Raw genomic sequence first — 13,184 nt, forward strand, 5'->3', positions numbered from 1 at the left:
TGTGATAGAGTGAGTGGATGGGTTGCCAGTGGATCCTGTTGGGTGGGTAGATGTTGCCTCTCAACATAGCCCAGCTAGTTTGTTTGCCATGTTTTTAATCTTTGTGCTAAGCCAAGCTATTCGGCTGCTGATAAGAAATAAAGACCCAATGAAGGTGGATCTAGCCTCTGAAAACAATTACAAACTCCACACAAGGAGAAAAGACGTCAAGGGACACCAGGAAGAACATCTGTCTTTAAGACCTGCTGTGTCGTGATGAAAAAGATGTGGAGCATCACATGTGTAGTTAGTGGGCTAAAGTGTGCAAAAAGCAGCAGTTTGGTCCATTAAGAATGGAAAACGTACAGCGGCGAACCAACCTGAGGTTTGTATGGTCTCACTTCAGCAGACTGTCAGTCTCCGGGCACTCAGTGTCCGTAAGCTGTGCCTGAAGGAAGGACAAACCCCAAATCAATACCTTGTCTAAAAACACTGGGAGAAACTTGAGACAGATCATGCAATGTCTACAGGAGAAGATATGCTCATGCAACTCAAGCTTTCTTTTTTGGATTACTCTGTACAGGCAGAACCTTTTAAATATTACAGTAAGCAACCTTTACACAGCAAATAAAAAAGTAACAGCAGCTCAACTGCACAGAAGATACAGAAGATATTGACATAGATTTGGCTTTGTTCATTTTAGCAAGAGTTGCATTAACACTATCCTAACATATTTTGTTAGTACACAGAACAGTTATTTTAGTACATAAAATCCACTACTGTATGATATTGGAAGTTACGTTTTTCTTACTTTTGAGTTGATTCTTTTTTGTTTCCATGACTGTAATAATATTTTAAGAAATTGTACGCATTTACCAGCAAGTTTATGTCAAAGGATAAACACACTACGAAATTAAACATTTAGGGTTAGGTTACCTTTACAGTGGAGTTCTCTAGGTTATAACCATCCTCTCCATTGCACTGCCATTACTCTGTACTAAAGTAGCCATCGCGCCAGCGTCATTCATGACAATGAAGCCTAGACCTGAATGGTGGTTTGAATTCAGTTAATTTTCAGATGCTATAAAAGCAATTCTCATTAACGATTACGACCACAGGTAAGAGGATTGAAAAAGTCTTATACATACCCAGGCATTCAATGCTTTAGAACTCTATACACATTAGGAAGCTATCCAGGTTATTTTAGAGGTCTTACCTCTGGGTCCTTTTTAAAAAGTATAGAAAGAGAGAGAAAGAATAAGTTGTGCTCTTTTGATAATCAATCAAGACATCATTTAGTAGGGTTAAAGTCTTCAGACGTCAATACATTCATTTAGATTTAAAATGCGGTTTTGAATGAGAAACAAAGGAAAACACCTACATCTGACTGCTGAAGGTTGTTTAAAAAAGGCCATTTCAGAATTTTACTAGCACAGGAAACAAATAAAGCAAGTTAAGTTTCATAAAAAACAAACTAAGCTTTATTGACAAACTGCTGCAAAACATCTTTTGGACAGATTTAGTAACCTATTTAGGCAAGCTTACACATGTAGCATAATGCATTTTATGGAGAGGGTACAGATACTTGTGGCAGAATAAGTACAGTTAGGATGTTTTAAAATATGTACAAGAGTTCGGATTGAGCTGCAGGATCCCTTCTCTGTAGAAAGAGAAGACCCATGTGGAGATTTTTGTCCCAATCCTTCTTTGTGTACTTTGTGCATGCAGTTTATATAGAATCAGATCACAAAATGAAGACCTGAACTGTTTTTAGCATAACAGGAGGCCATGTCTCGGCCGTGTTCTCATTAAACAAACATTTTGTCTTCAGTTTCTTAAAATTAATTTTTAACAAATAAAAACAAATTGAGGATATGAGGACAGTCCATCTCAACAGTGTCTATTAGGGCTATATTTCAAAACTCTAAGTACAATGACAAATATTGCTGCCTAAGTCTAAATGGACAACGTTTTAGAACTATTTAAAAACAAACCATAATCAAGAATGAATTGTACTGATTCCATTAACATTGATTTAGCCTTCACTTAATTTAAGATTGTTTTTTTGTTTCTATATTACATAATTGAAAGTTTAAAAGGTCTTTTATTTGGCTATATTAACAGAATTTTGAAATGTAGCCTAAATGGGAATCTGCAACTGACCCTCAACAGATTCTTTATATTTAAAAACAATTAAAATGGATTCCTTAGACAAGTGGATAATGAGCCACTAACTCCACTAGAAATAACTACTCCCAAACGGTTAAAAAATTAACAATCAACAATGCAAAAAAGCCAGAGGGGAGTAAAAAGGGTCAGAGAAAAAAATACAGCAAAATAAACCAAAACTCAAATGAAACAGAACAAAAAAAAGGACGCCAACTTCTCCTCTCTGACCCATCTAAAAGCCGCTTTGGTTGGTTGGTTGGTTGGTTGGATGGATGGGTGGTTGGTTGGTGTGACAAAGAAGGGGTGGGGGAGGGAGTTCACGGTCAAATCTCAAAAACCAGTTCCGATTTTCAGTTCCCAATTTGCTCTCTCGTATAAAGTCCGGTGTAGGAAAAGACCAAACCAAAGACAAAACAGACAATTACTTTTGTCGGGCTTCTTAAAGCGAGAGCTGCCGTGGTAGACAGGCGGTTGTCAGGGCGACACTTTAAGGGTGACGAGTCCGCTTCAGTACTGTCGGTAGGGGTGCTCTCGGTAAGGCGTCTTGGCACCTCTAGAGGGGGGAGGGGCCTTCCCTGGAGCTGTTCGCTGGGTGCCGTTCCAGTCATCCTGGCCTGCGGAGGACGCAGGAAAAAAAACACAAAACATTAATTACGGATTTAAACCAGCTTACTGAGCTGGCAAACATTAAAGCTGCCCTGTGGAGTTTTTTGTTCCGTTTATATTCAGAGCTTCTCTCCAAAATTGACTGTTGTGTTTATCCTTAAGATTTATCAAACATGTTGGAAAAACACTGAATGATTTACAGGATGGTGTACTGCATCATCCAACACAAACAGTACAGGAATCCCCATTGCAAACACAAACAACTGTTGGCAAAAAACACAAGTGTACCTTTAAAGTTACAGATAGTGGCTTTAACTTGAAAATTTGGTAGGCATTTTGGATCAATAGTCAACTACTGCTACAACAGAAAATAAACACAGGTGGGTCCCTGACAATGTCAAGAAATTAATAGGTCTATATGTGTGTGTGTGTGTGTGTGTCTCTATATACACACACACACACACACACACACACACACACACACACACACACACACACACACACACACACACACACACACACACACACACACACACACACACACACACACACACACACACACAGATATTTTCAACAACATAAATTAGGTCATCTTTGCTCACAGTGAATTAGGTTCTTCCTTACCATACGACTCGTATGCCTCTGTGGTCTCTCCATGTCCGTAGTCATAATATTCTGGTTCTCTGGTGGTCAAAAAAGGGAAAAAATCTGTGAAAAACATCAAGTAGCTGCTGACTCTAATGTCTAGGGGGATGATAATTGGCTTCCACGAATAAGATCAAAGCTTGGCTCTCTAGAACGGAACATCTGAGTCCCGGCTGGTCCTCCTGAATAACACTGCCATCCAAACCATGAAACACGAAGTACTTTCAATGACGAATTTGTGCAGAGTCGCTAAAAAGTATTTCTGCTGCTCTCAAATCCCATTTCAAGTGAAACTAGCAACCAGGCGATGTGTGTGCACTTTGTGAGAAACAGGTGAAAACCAAAGAGACGTCTGATTCACTCACGCCTGCGGCTGACTGTAATAGCTGTCGTATGACTCGTAGGCCGTGTCTGCGTAGCTCTCATCGTAGCCCTGGAGAGGGAAGGAAACAGAGAAACACAGTAAGATGTAAGGAGAGGCTTGTTCATGAATCATGAATGTCAAGATGTCCCAAAAGTACTACACTTGTACAAAAGCAGGCATGCTCCCCTTATGTCTTGAGCCTCTGAAACCACTTATTCTTGTGATGACGGTTGAGCAATTCAAAGCTAACACGAGTGCCCAGAAAGGAGACGTGGTGGAGAGGTCAGATTTAGCTATGTTAAATCTGAACGCATCATATCTGGAGTGGAAATCCCATCTTCTAGCTATTTCATTTCATAATTTTTTTATTCCTTATATCTACCTCATCAAAATTAACATGTAAACAGACAGAATGTTAAATAAAACCAATAATATAATTGTGGTGGGGTGAATTAAAACTACTCTCTACAGGTAGTTGTACTTACATATTCGTCATAGCCCTCAGCACCAGGGGTGTGCTGGTGGGGAGGTGGTGCCATCCTCTGGGGTGGTCCACCAGCTGGGGGTCTGGCGCGAGGTGCCACAGCTCCCCTGGCAGGTGCTGCAGGAGGTCCTCCTCTGCCTGCTGGGGCACCCCTCACTGCGCCACCTCTGGCTGGGCCGCCTCGAGTTACACCTCCCCTGGCAGCAGCACCACGAGGAGGCATTCCCCGGCCCCTGGAGAGAAGAACACCAAGTTATTCCTATGGTCTCCTACATAATGGAACATGCTTAGTTGCTTTTTTTGGTGACAAGCCGACAAGAAGAGCGATACCACTCGTGCGTACATTATGCAGACAATAGCCAGTAAGGTACCTTAGCAAAAAGAGAAGAAGCAGATGAAAACAGCTTGTCTGAAAGTTGCAAAATCACCTCCTAGGACCTCACTCATTAGTTAGCCTGTTATATTTGTTTGAATAAATTAATGAACTTTGCGCTGGTACAGTCAGGATGGTCATGACCTGTTCCCTATCTTTATGGAAAGCTAAGCTAACAGGCTGCTGGTTGTAGCTTCATTATTTACCATACAGACTCAGCAAGAAGACAATTAAGCAAAAAAAAAAAAAAAAAAAAAAAGTTTTTTTATAGAAGAACGTTTTTCACATTTTTATGAAGAAACTAAACATGACAAGACAGTTTAGCGAGAATCTGGACCGTTTTTTGTCACAGCCACTGGTTTAGCTTTCCCAGTGTTCCTTCAACTCAGCAAGTTTAAAGGCTGTACAATATGTACTCCAATTCCTTTAGTATCTGCTGGAAATACCCTGATATACAGATAAAGTAGAAGATGAGCAGTATCTTTGTATTACTTCATTGACCCAGCAGCTGTTATACGAGAAAGCATTTGTGCATCTCTTCACCTGGCAGGGGGGACTCCGCGGCCCCTCACCGGCATGCCCCCTCGGCCTCGGGCTCCGTGATCCTGGCCTCCGTTCAGGTAGCTCATCTCCATGAACTGCTCTTGGCAGATATCATCCATCATATCCTACACACACACACAAAGAAATAAAAACAGGAAAGAGAGGGTAAGAAACTAGAGCACATGAAATGGCAAAAGTGAAGGCAAATACATGAAACAAAGAGAAGGTGGAAGGGAGGCAGTGTGGAAAAAAGGAGTGAAGAATAAAAGAGTGAAACAATTACCGAGCAGCTCAAAACATGGCATCTCCCCCTAATGGCTCACAGAGCGAGTAAAAGAGAAAGTCTCAGCGCCAGTGACTCAGAGTGTTAAAGAGAAGGGAGAGGGGTTGTGGATGTGGGAGGCTGGAAAGCTTCCATCCACACTCTCTGCCTTCCTGTGTCTTTCCATCATGCACAAAATGTAAATCACTCCTCTCCGCACTTCTTGAAGTGTGGTGTGACTGCATGAGCGGTTACCTTATTTTATCTGCAAAAACAATAAGTTAGGGTGGATTAGTGAAGCTGCCTGTCTGAGCAGCCAAATCCCGCAACACAATCTGCTGCCTTTCTTCTGGGAACAATCACAAGAGCTGCACTGTGACCCAATCAATTCTTTTCCATATATCAGTCCCCTGACTGAAATGGTGACAGAGCTCTAATGATGGCAAAAAGAGGAAAATGTGTCAACTAGGACATGCACTGCAGATGGTAGCCGTCAATTTATCCACAGCAAAAGCACACCAATTGACTGATTACAATTTCATTTGAGAGGAGCGCTGTGGCAGCAGCTACATTTAACAGGCAAAGGTGGATCCATGACTACTTATTAAGCTGTTCAGATTAAGGATCTGCAGACATTATATTGTATCCAAGGCAGAGACTATACAAGAATGTGCAAATCTACACTGGAGCAAAGCAATGGTTTTGCATTTACATTAATAGTTGTGCTGCTATACAGAGATAAAAAAAAGGATGAGGAATAACAAGGGAGTCAAATCCTGCCAAATACTTGAGCAGAAATACAGGCAACACATAAAACTTCCACTAACAAATTACATCCACCATTTTCTAAGAACCAGAGTCATTTATTAATAATTCCCCTGTTCTAAATGAAGGCCGTCATGCCTGACAGATTATGGTCTTAAATGGTAACGACAGGTTCTGCAGGGGACGGCTTTTTACATAACACAGTAATACCAACCTCGCAACTGGTTCATCAGCCCATTCATCTCGCGTCTGATCCAAATTATTCTCTCTTCTATAGCACCCTGCACACTAATTAAAAAATGTAAGGCATCTCACAAACCCCTGGGCCTATTGGCCTGCTTTGGCATGAGCCATTGTTAGAGCACTATGGGTTTCAGCTGGGCTTGACAGTTGACTGGGTTGGCCGACACTCAAGAATCTCAGCATAAAGCCAATAAAGAAGGCGTAGGCTGCACAGAGTGACTATGCCCATATTCTGTCTAGAAGCTATACATCTCCAGGATAATTCTCTTCACTCCCTGAAGAATGAAACTCAGGTAAGGGTGCAATCATGGGCAGACATGCCGGCAAGCCACATAAAGGGACCCTGCTGACACAGTGAAAGCGACCCAATTCCTCCTCTTAAGCTGATTGCTTTACGTGTCTGGACTGTGCCATAGAGTGTGTTTGCTCCAGGTAAATACCCACTCAATCTCCTCCAGCTGTCCTATTGGGCCCCCTCCCTAAGCTTTTTCTAACACGGATGCTGTGACTCTCCACACCTTTCTGAAAAGGACAACCTCATTCAATTATCCAAGAACATTTTTAGCAGGGTCTCTCAAACTTTAACAGCCAAGGACTCCATTTTAGATCAACGATTCATCAGACCCCAGCAATGATGCTGTCATGATGTTGCGTGAAACTGGATGCTGTTGGCATTGTAAAGAGCATGCCCGAGGAGCTGCTGAAGATTTACATCAAAAATACATTTAAAAGTCATTTTAAATTCAAAATGAGAAAGAAGATAAAAGCAGTTTTATATGAGACTGTGACACCTCCTGCATCCCTGTCTGTGGGTGGATTTAAGCAGGGACTTGAGAGAGACTTAAATGTATTATTGTGAAAACAAGCCTGTGTTAATTCAGTGATGTTCTTCAGAGGTTTGGGGTGTCCGGTCGTATTTAGTCACCTTGAACACTGTCTTTAACCAAGTTCAGATTTTGAAATGGTAATAGTTTGAACGGATGGCCATTAGTGCTCAACAAGGATCTCTGATGTTTGTTTTCATCTGGCTGTGTAGTACGAGAAAGGGGGACATGGATGAGCAACTCTGAGTCAAGCCAGACCAGCAGATCAGATTAAATTAGTTAGTGTTAATAGTCAAGGCTACAAAGTAAACCACAAACTGAACTCTCAGCAAGATCTTGTGAAGCGTCTGGAGAGAGAGAAGACTGTACTGGTTTTTAAATAAAAGCGAAGGTTGTCATGTATTAGGGGACTAGACAATTGTATGTTCCGATACTGTTTTGTAATGGAGAGTTTGCAAATCTCATTTGAAGCCTTAAATTTGCGAGGCTACATTTTTTTCAGCCCGTTTGTACCGAGTCTTTCAGAGTTAATCAGCTCTGAAAAATGTTTGATCAGCCCAGCTTAACCTGCAGGAGATTGTGAAAGCTACTGTGACACGTTTTACTGTCAGGGGAAAATAAATTCATGACGAGCAAGGAAAAAAAAAAAAAGTCCTGTCACAGATGATAACCTCAAAAAGACAGTCTGAAAATGCTAACCCACTCTCTCCACACACAGCACCTAAGCCCTCCAGAAACCTAGGAAAAACTGAAATACACACTTGGTACTAATGAAACTGTAATAAACATTTTTACAATACCCAATTAAGATTTTTTAGACTCTATGCCTGAAAAAGAATGGGACGAGTCAATAAAAATCAATGAAAATAATTGTTAGCTGAAGCCTAAGTTCAATTTGCCGGGTGGATCAGATATCAGTAGGAAAAAAAACATGCCGTTAAAATTACACAAGTACAAATTCTTCAGCATGCATCGCTTGCTATTTTTTTCATCTGTAGAATAAAAAAAAAACAAAAACTTGGTTTTAGACTATTCAATCTATAGACATGACTAGAAATTGTTACAGGCTAAGTGATGCAATTCAGACACAATTAACAGGTAATTAATGACATACAAAGTTTTGGAAAAGTCCACACAGACAAGATAACAGAGTCAAAACTGCACCGTCAAACTCACAGGAAAGAGGAACTTCTTGACCTCCTCCATGGCGTGTGCCATGCGCAGGTAGGCCTCGGGCACGGGGGCAAACACCTCGATGAATACGTGCAGCTCCATAGACAAGTGGGCGTATTTTGGCTCACCGCCTTTCCTCAGCCCCTCCTCCTGTAACAAGGGCAACATCAAAGGAGTGTCAGCAAGTCCGAGGAAGCACACAGCTAACTCAGAAATTAAATGAATTATGCAAGAACTAATCGCATTTCATCCACCTCAGAGGGCATCAGACATAGGTGTGGTATTCCCCTCTTTTATATAGCATAATAATTTCATCAAACTAGTAGATAACAGGTTTAGCAAGCTATCCTGCTGAATCCTGGAACAGATGTGCAGTGCATCGATGCCCTTGGCTTTGTGTTAATGTTCACCCAAGCTATCCCACAACTTTATGCCATCTGGCCTTACTGCCTGCCTTTCTTTCCTCTCAAGTTAAGGCCAGATGTGTTATGGCTTCAGGTACCCTCCTCACAGGTGCTCAACACCACATGTGTGTATGTGTACTACCTTGGATTTGTCTCTCATGGATCCTTTGCCCAGCACAGAAATCTTGGCTCCGGTTTCTTCCTGCAGGCGTTTGATGGTATTGCCCTGAGGTCCCAAAATCTTCCCCACGAAATTGAACTAACAGCAAAACAAAGCAGAGCAAAATTAGCCTGACAATCAAGGCAGAGGCAAGTTTAAGAGTGAGGGAGCAATCACTGTCAGGGATCTTGTTGCACATACTGCAGCCTTAAGTAGTAGATTTACCAGACAAAGTCGATATGAGCCCCCGAGGGCTGTAATACCATCAGTTACTATTCACTACAATCATCCACGCACTGAGCCAGAACCAACTTGTGATCAAAAAGTGCAGTCTTTACCTGCTCGATCTCTGAATAAAGTAATTACCAGGTCTATGATGTGTCCTACAATTAGCTGTCATTGCCAAACACGTTTAGCAAAAAGCTGCGCCAAAGGAAGGTTTTCCTCCTGGAGTTGTAAAAGTAGCTCCTGCGATCTGAAACACTCATTAGCTCCGTCACACCTAACACAGTGTTGTGCCGTAACAACTTAAAACAAGACTGTCGTACCAACTCAGACCACGTTCCTACATCATATTGATCTGTTTCTCAGGAAGGGGCAGAATCTATGGATCTTAGTCCTTTGGATTAAATCTTGAAGCAGTTTGGTCTATCCGCTTTTGTAAAAGTCAACAAGACAACGGAACATCAGAAGTTACAAAGCAGAACATAGACAGCCGCCACATAAACTTTAGTGACTCAAATTTATGCAAATATATTTAACAGCATGCAAATTGTGCACTATGCAGCTAGCAATTTGTTCTCTGAGTGTTATAGGACAGTTTAAAGCCTCACGTTTCCTCTGTCATAAACACTCTTCCTAAAATAAATGCAGCCATATGTCTAAGCCAGACATAGATTGAACCCATATGGTTGAATGCACCAAACCAACTCCAATATTAATAAAAACATTTGCGAACAGAAGAGAATATCAGAACTCAGTATGAATTACACTGAAATGCAGGGCTATCCTAGTCCTAGTAATATTAACATTTTGATCCTTTTAGTTATATTTTAAAACGTGTCTGTATCAGCTGTAATTATACTCTGGAGCTTAAAGATCAGGGTTGAGAGGAGTAATTTGAGACTCCCAAGTAACCCCATGGCTTTGTGTAATTGAAACGCAGCTGCAGGATAAATTAAATCAAGAAGGGTTCACAGTGGAAAAAATGAGGACAGAACAAGAAGAAAAAGAAAAAAGAGGGCAAAGGAGGCTCACCTTCGGGTACTGTTTGACGGGTATGAGCACTCGTTCCTTAAGTTTGATGTTCTTAGTTGTGAAAAGGTCCAGGTACGTCTCTGCCTCCTTTTTAGTCTCTCCTTTCTGGAGTCTATCAATTTCTAGAAGGGGAGAGGTATCATTTCAGACAAAGTGTTCATGCAATCACACAGAAGTCAAAGTGCCAATGTCTGTCACAGTTATTTGGAGGATTTGCTCTTACACTAAACCTTACAATGAACTTGAAACAACATTTCTATACATCCCAGACATCTAGAAAGAGCTTCAATTTTCAATCTAGTTTTGTCAAGTTTTACAAAGAAACAACCTTGAATGTCGTGACTCACAAATTACCAAATCTACATCAAGTCAATGTCAAACAAGGCTGGTTTCACATAGGTAAATAAAAGATGATTTAAGTTATTTAGCAGCCTTTTGTGATCACAGAGGAAGCAATTCATCTATTTTGAAGAATAGTTTTAATAATTTCCATCATTTTACAAGCAAAACTAAAACTATTATTCTGTTGTAGCTTCCTCAATGTGAACATTTTTGGCTTTACTTCAATTCATAAAATGAATATCTGTGTTTTGTGCTGCAAAACAAGACACCTGACATTAGGCTCTTGGAACTTAGAACCGTCTTTCCACTTTCTGAAATAAAAAAATCTTAGATTAATAAGATTATTTTTTCAATTTCAATTCCACTTTTTGAAATTAAAAAAATCTTAGATTAAAAAGATTCATTTTTTCATTTACAATTGCTCTTATCCTGAGCCACTGAAACCACAACTTGGAGCAAGTAACCACCATTTCTAGATGGCAGAGCGCCTCGTCCCCTGCATCCAGAGCGCTAAACAGCACCATTGCAGCACTTCATCTCAAACCACCTTCTCACTACTGACCATGACAACTCATGAGCCTGCGATGTGCAAACATGTCAGCTCCACCACTGTCTACCAGCTGCAGATCGGGGGGAAGCCTCAATAGATGTTCATAACAGGCACTGACACACTTTGTCTTCCTCGATAATTCACACTTTCAATTTGAGACTTGGGGCGTACATTTTGTGCATCCGGTGCCATCTACTTCATTATCACCAGGACTACCTGAGATACTTGAATGGAGCAGTGAACACATGGGACAAAAAATCTCATCTATGGCACTCAATAGCTGCTTATAATGTCCCTAATGAGGTTTTCACTCTTTGTAATGATCCAGTACAGACTCGTGGTGCTCAGGGGTGACTTTATAAAAATTCTGCAATACTTTGACACAGTATCCCACAGTATGACGAAACTGTTTCACTGAGTGTGCCATATTGTGTTACATGAATACAGTGCTGCCTCTGTAAATATGCACTGAAAGGGAGCTGAGCCCCACAGAGAACCAGGATTTAGCCGGAGCCGGGGTTTCCCGCAGGGCTTCAATGCAGCTGCTATTTCCTGCTTAATGACACTTCAGCAACCGCCAACTGACACACACCGGAACTTCAAGGTCTCTGTCGTCGCTACCAGGCCGCCTGTCGGCTCTAAAGTAGCGAGGTGACCCCGGGCTCGGATACTGGCGCACATTTATAAGCTGCTGCGCAACGAAGCCGCCAGACCAGGATATCAACAGTGACACGACGCAGGAAGCAGGCGGCGGTCCGTCCGCAAAGTGTCCGAGTTTTCAAGTTTAAACTCGGCTTAAAGCCACGACAGCACCGAGGACACGACGCGTCGCAGCTGCACGAATTATACACAAGAATATGTCTAAAAGTGTGTTTTCTCCAAATGGCTTCAAGTTATTTACTGTTCCAGATACTAGTCATTAATTAGCAGCTAATACCGCCATTTATTACCTACGTATTTTCATTATTGCGCCGTAAAAACACTTCGTGTTGCGGCTAATGAGGCGGTCCTCGTCCCGTCCGCTAACACATGGCGCTCAAACCGTGGAGGAGTGCTTTTTTTTCTCTAACTCAGACCGCAACAAGGCAAAATAAAGAGCAATTAACTACACTTTACCTGCGTTTAAAAGTTTCATGGCGTGTGTGAACGACGAGTCCAGGCTGTCCTTCTCCGCCAGGAGCTCGGGGAGGTATTTATCGTCGTTCTCCATTTTGTTGAGTTTGGAGGGGGGCAGTCAGTTTCGGTGCAACAAAAAAAGCGTGAAAAAAACCCCAACAGTAATAGAAAAAAAGTAGTCCAGTTATGTAACTACGGAGTGCCGCGTATCCTCTGTACAGACGGCGCTTTGCATGTGGCTACCGGGCGTTTTCTGCGACGGACGGCTCCGCTACTTTGCGTCTTTGTGGTTTCCCGACTGGCTGAGTCCCTGTTAACAGCAGCGCTGGCTGGTTGGAAATGGGAGAACAAAAGCGGGGAGAGACTGAAGAACAGCGATCCGACTCCAGCCGACGGAAGTGAGCTCAGAAGGACGTAGCTGTCCGGACTGACGCCGCCTACTGAGCGCCGTGTGTCTGCTCCGCCTCCAGGAGCCTCCGTCCCTCTGTGTGATGCTGGATGCTGATATGGGTGTGCCCGCTGTGGAGAGTGCTAATAAAAATGTCTAGACTACTCACAGGGTGTTCAGGTCCTCTGTAGACCCTGCTGACTTCCCTCTGAGGGACACTAGTGGAGTATACTGAAATATTTGAAGTTAGATGTGAAAGATTAATGTCCAAATATGGTCATATGATGTCATACTTATGCAGCACCGTGGAGGTTAATGTACTTTATTTGGTATTTGATTTTGATAAGATTATTTAGAACATTATTTAGAAAATTCCATGTCAGCAAGTGGGTGCTGTCTGACATATAATCCATTTGTATTCATTATAAAGTTACTTTTAAAGAAAACCACTTTTATAGGCAATTATCTATCTATCTATCTATCTATCTATCTATCTATCTATCTATCTATCTATCTATCTATCTATGTAACATATTC

The 13,184-nt window shown here is 41.7% G+C and overlaps 1 protein-coding gene across 2 annotated transcripts; it reads right to left on the reverse strand.

The window, feature by feature from the left end:
• Positions 1-359: 359 nt before the first annotated feature.
• khdrbs1b (KH domain containing, RNA binding, signal transduction associated 1b) lies at positions 360-12,658 on the reverse strand. 2 transcript variants are annotated; one of them, XR_002745774.3, is made up of 10 exons: positions 12,260-12,658; positions 10,252-10,373; positions 8,977-9,093; positions 8,434-8,580; positions 5,164-5,288; positions 4,249-4,480; positions 3,765-3,832; positions 3,379-3,437; positions 2,574-2,762; positions 360-427 (listed from the first exon to the last, which is right to left on the reverse strand). XR_002745774.3 is itself a non-coding variant. In XM_023263843.3 (9 exons), the coding sequence occupies exons 1-9, from the start codon at positions 12,351-12,353 to the stop codon at positions 2,656-2,658; spliced, it is 1,071 nt and encodes a 356-aa protein (XP_023119611.1). In that variant the 5' UTR covers positions 12,354-12,658; the 3' UTR covers positions 1,433-2,655. The 2 variants fall into 2 exon arrangements, 1 of the variants encoding a protein (XP_023119611.1); XM_023263843.3 differs by lacking the exon at positions 360-427 and having other exon boundaries at positions 1,433-2,762.
• Positions 12,659-13,184: the final 526 nt, after the last annotated feature.

This window comes from Amphiprion ocellaris, chromosome 15 (genome assembly GCF_022539595.1).
Source record: "Amphiprion ocellaris isolate individual 3 ecotype Okinawa chromosome 15, ASM2253959v1, whole genome shotgun sequence".
Lineage (NCBI taxonomy): Eukaryota > Metazoa > Chordata > Actinopteri > Pomacentridae > Amphiprion > Amphiprion ocellaris.

What these genes read in the sequence shown, in the direction of transcription:
- khdrbs1b (XM_023263843.3), bottom strand. Translation starts at nt 12,353, where the DNA reads ATGGAGAACGACGATAAATACCTCCCCGAGCTCCTGGCGGAGAAGGAC. An exon ending in CCATGAGAGACAAATCCAAG is followed by an intron (nt 8,581 to 8,976) that starts GTAGTACACATA and finishes CCCTTGTTACAG; the next exon opens with GAGGAGGGGCTGAGGAAAGG. An exon ending in CTGAGGGCTATGACGAATAT is followed by an intron (nt 3,833 to 4,248) that starts GTAAGTACAACT and finishes TTCCCTCTCCAG; the next exon opens with GGCTACGATGAGAGCTACGC.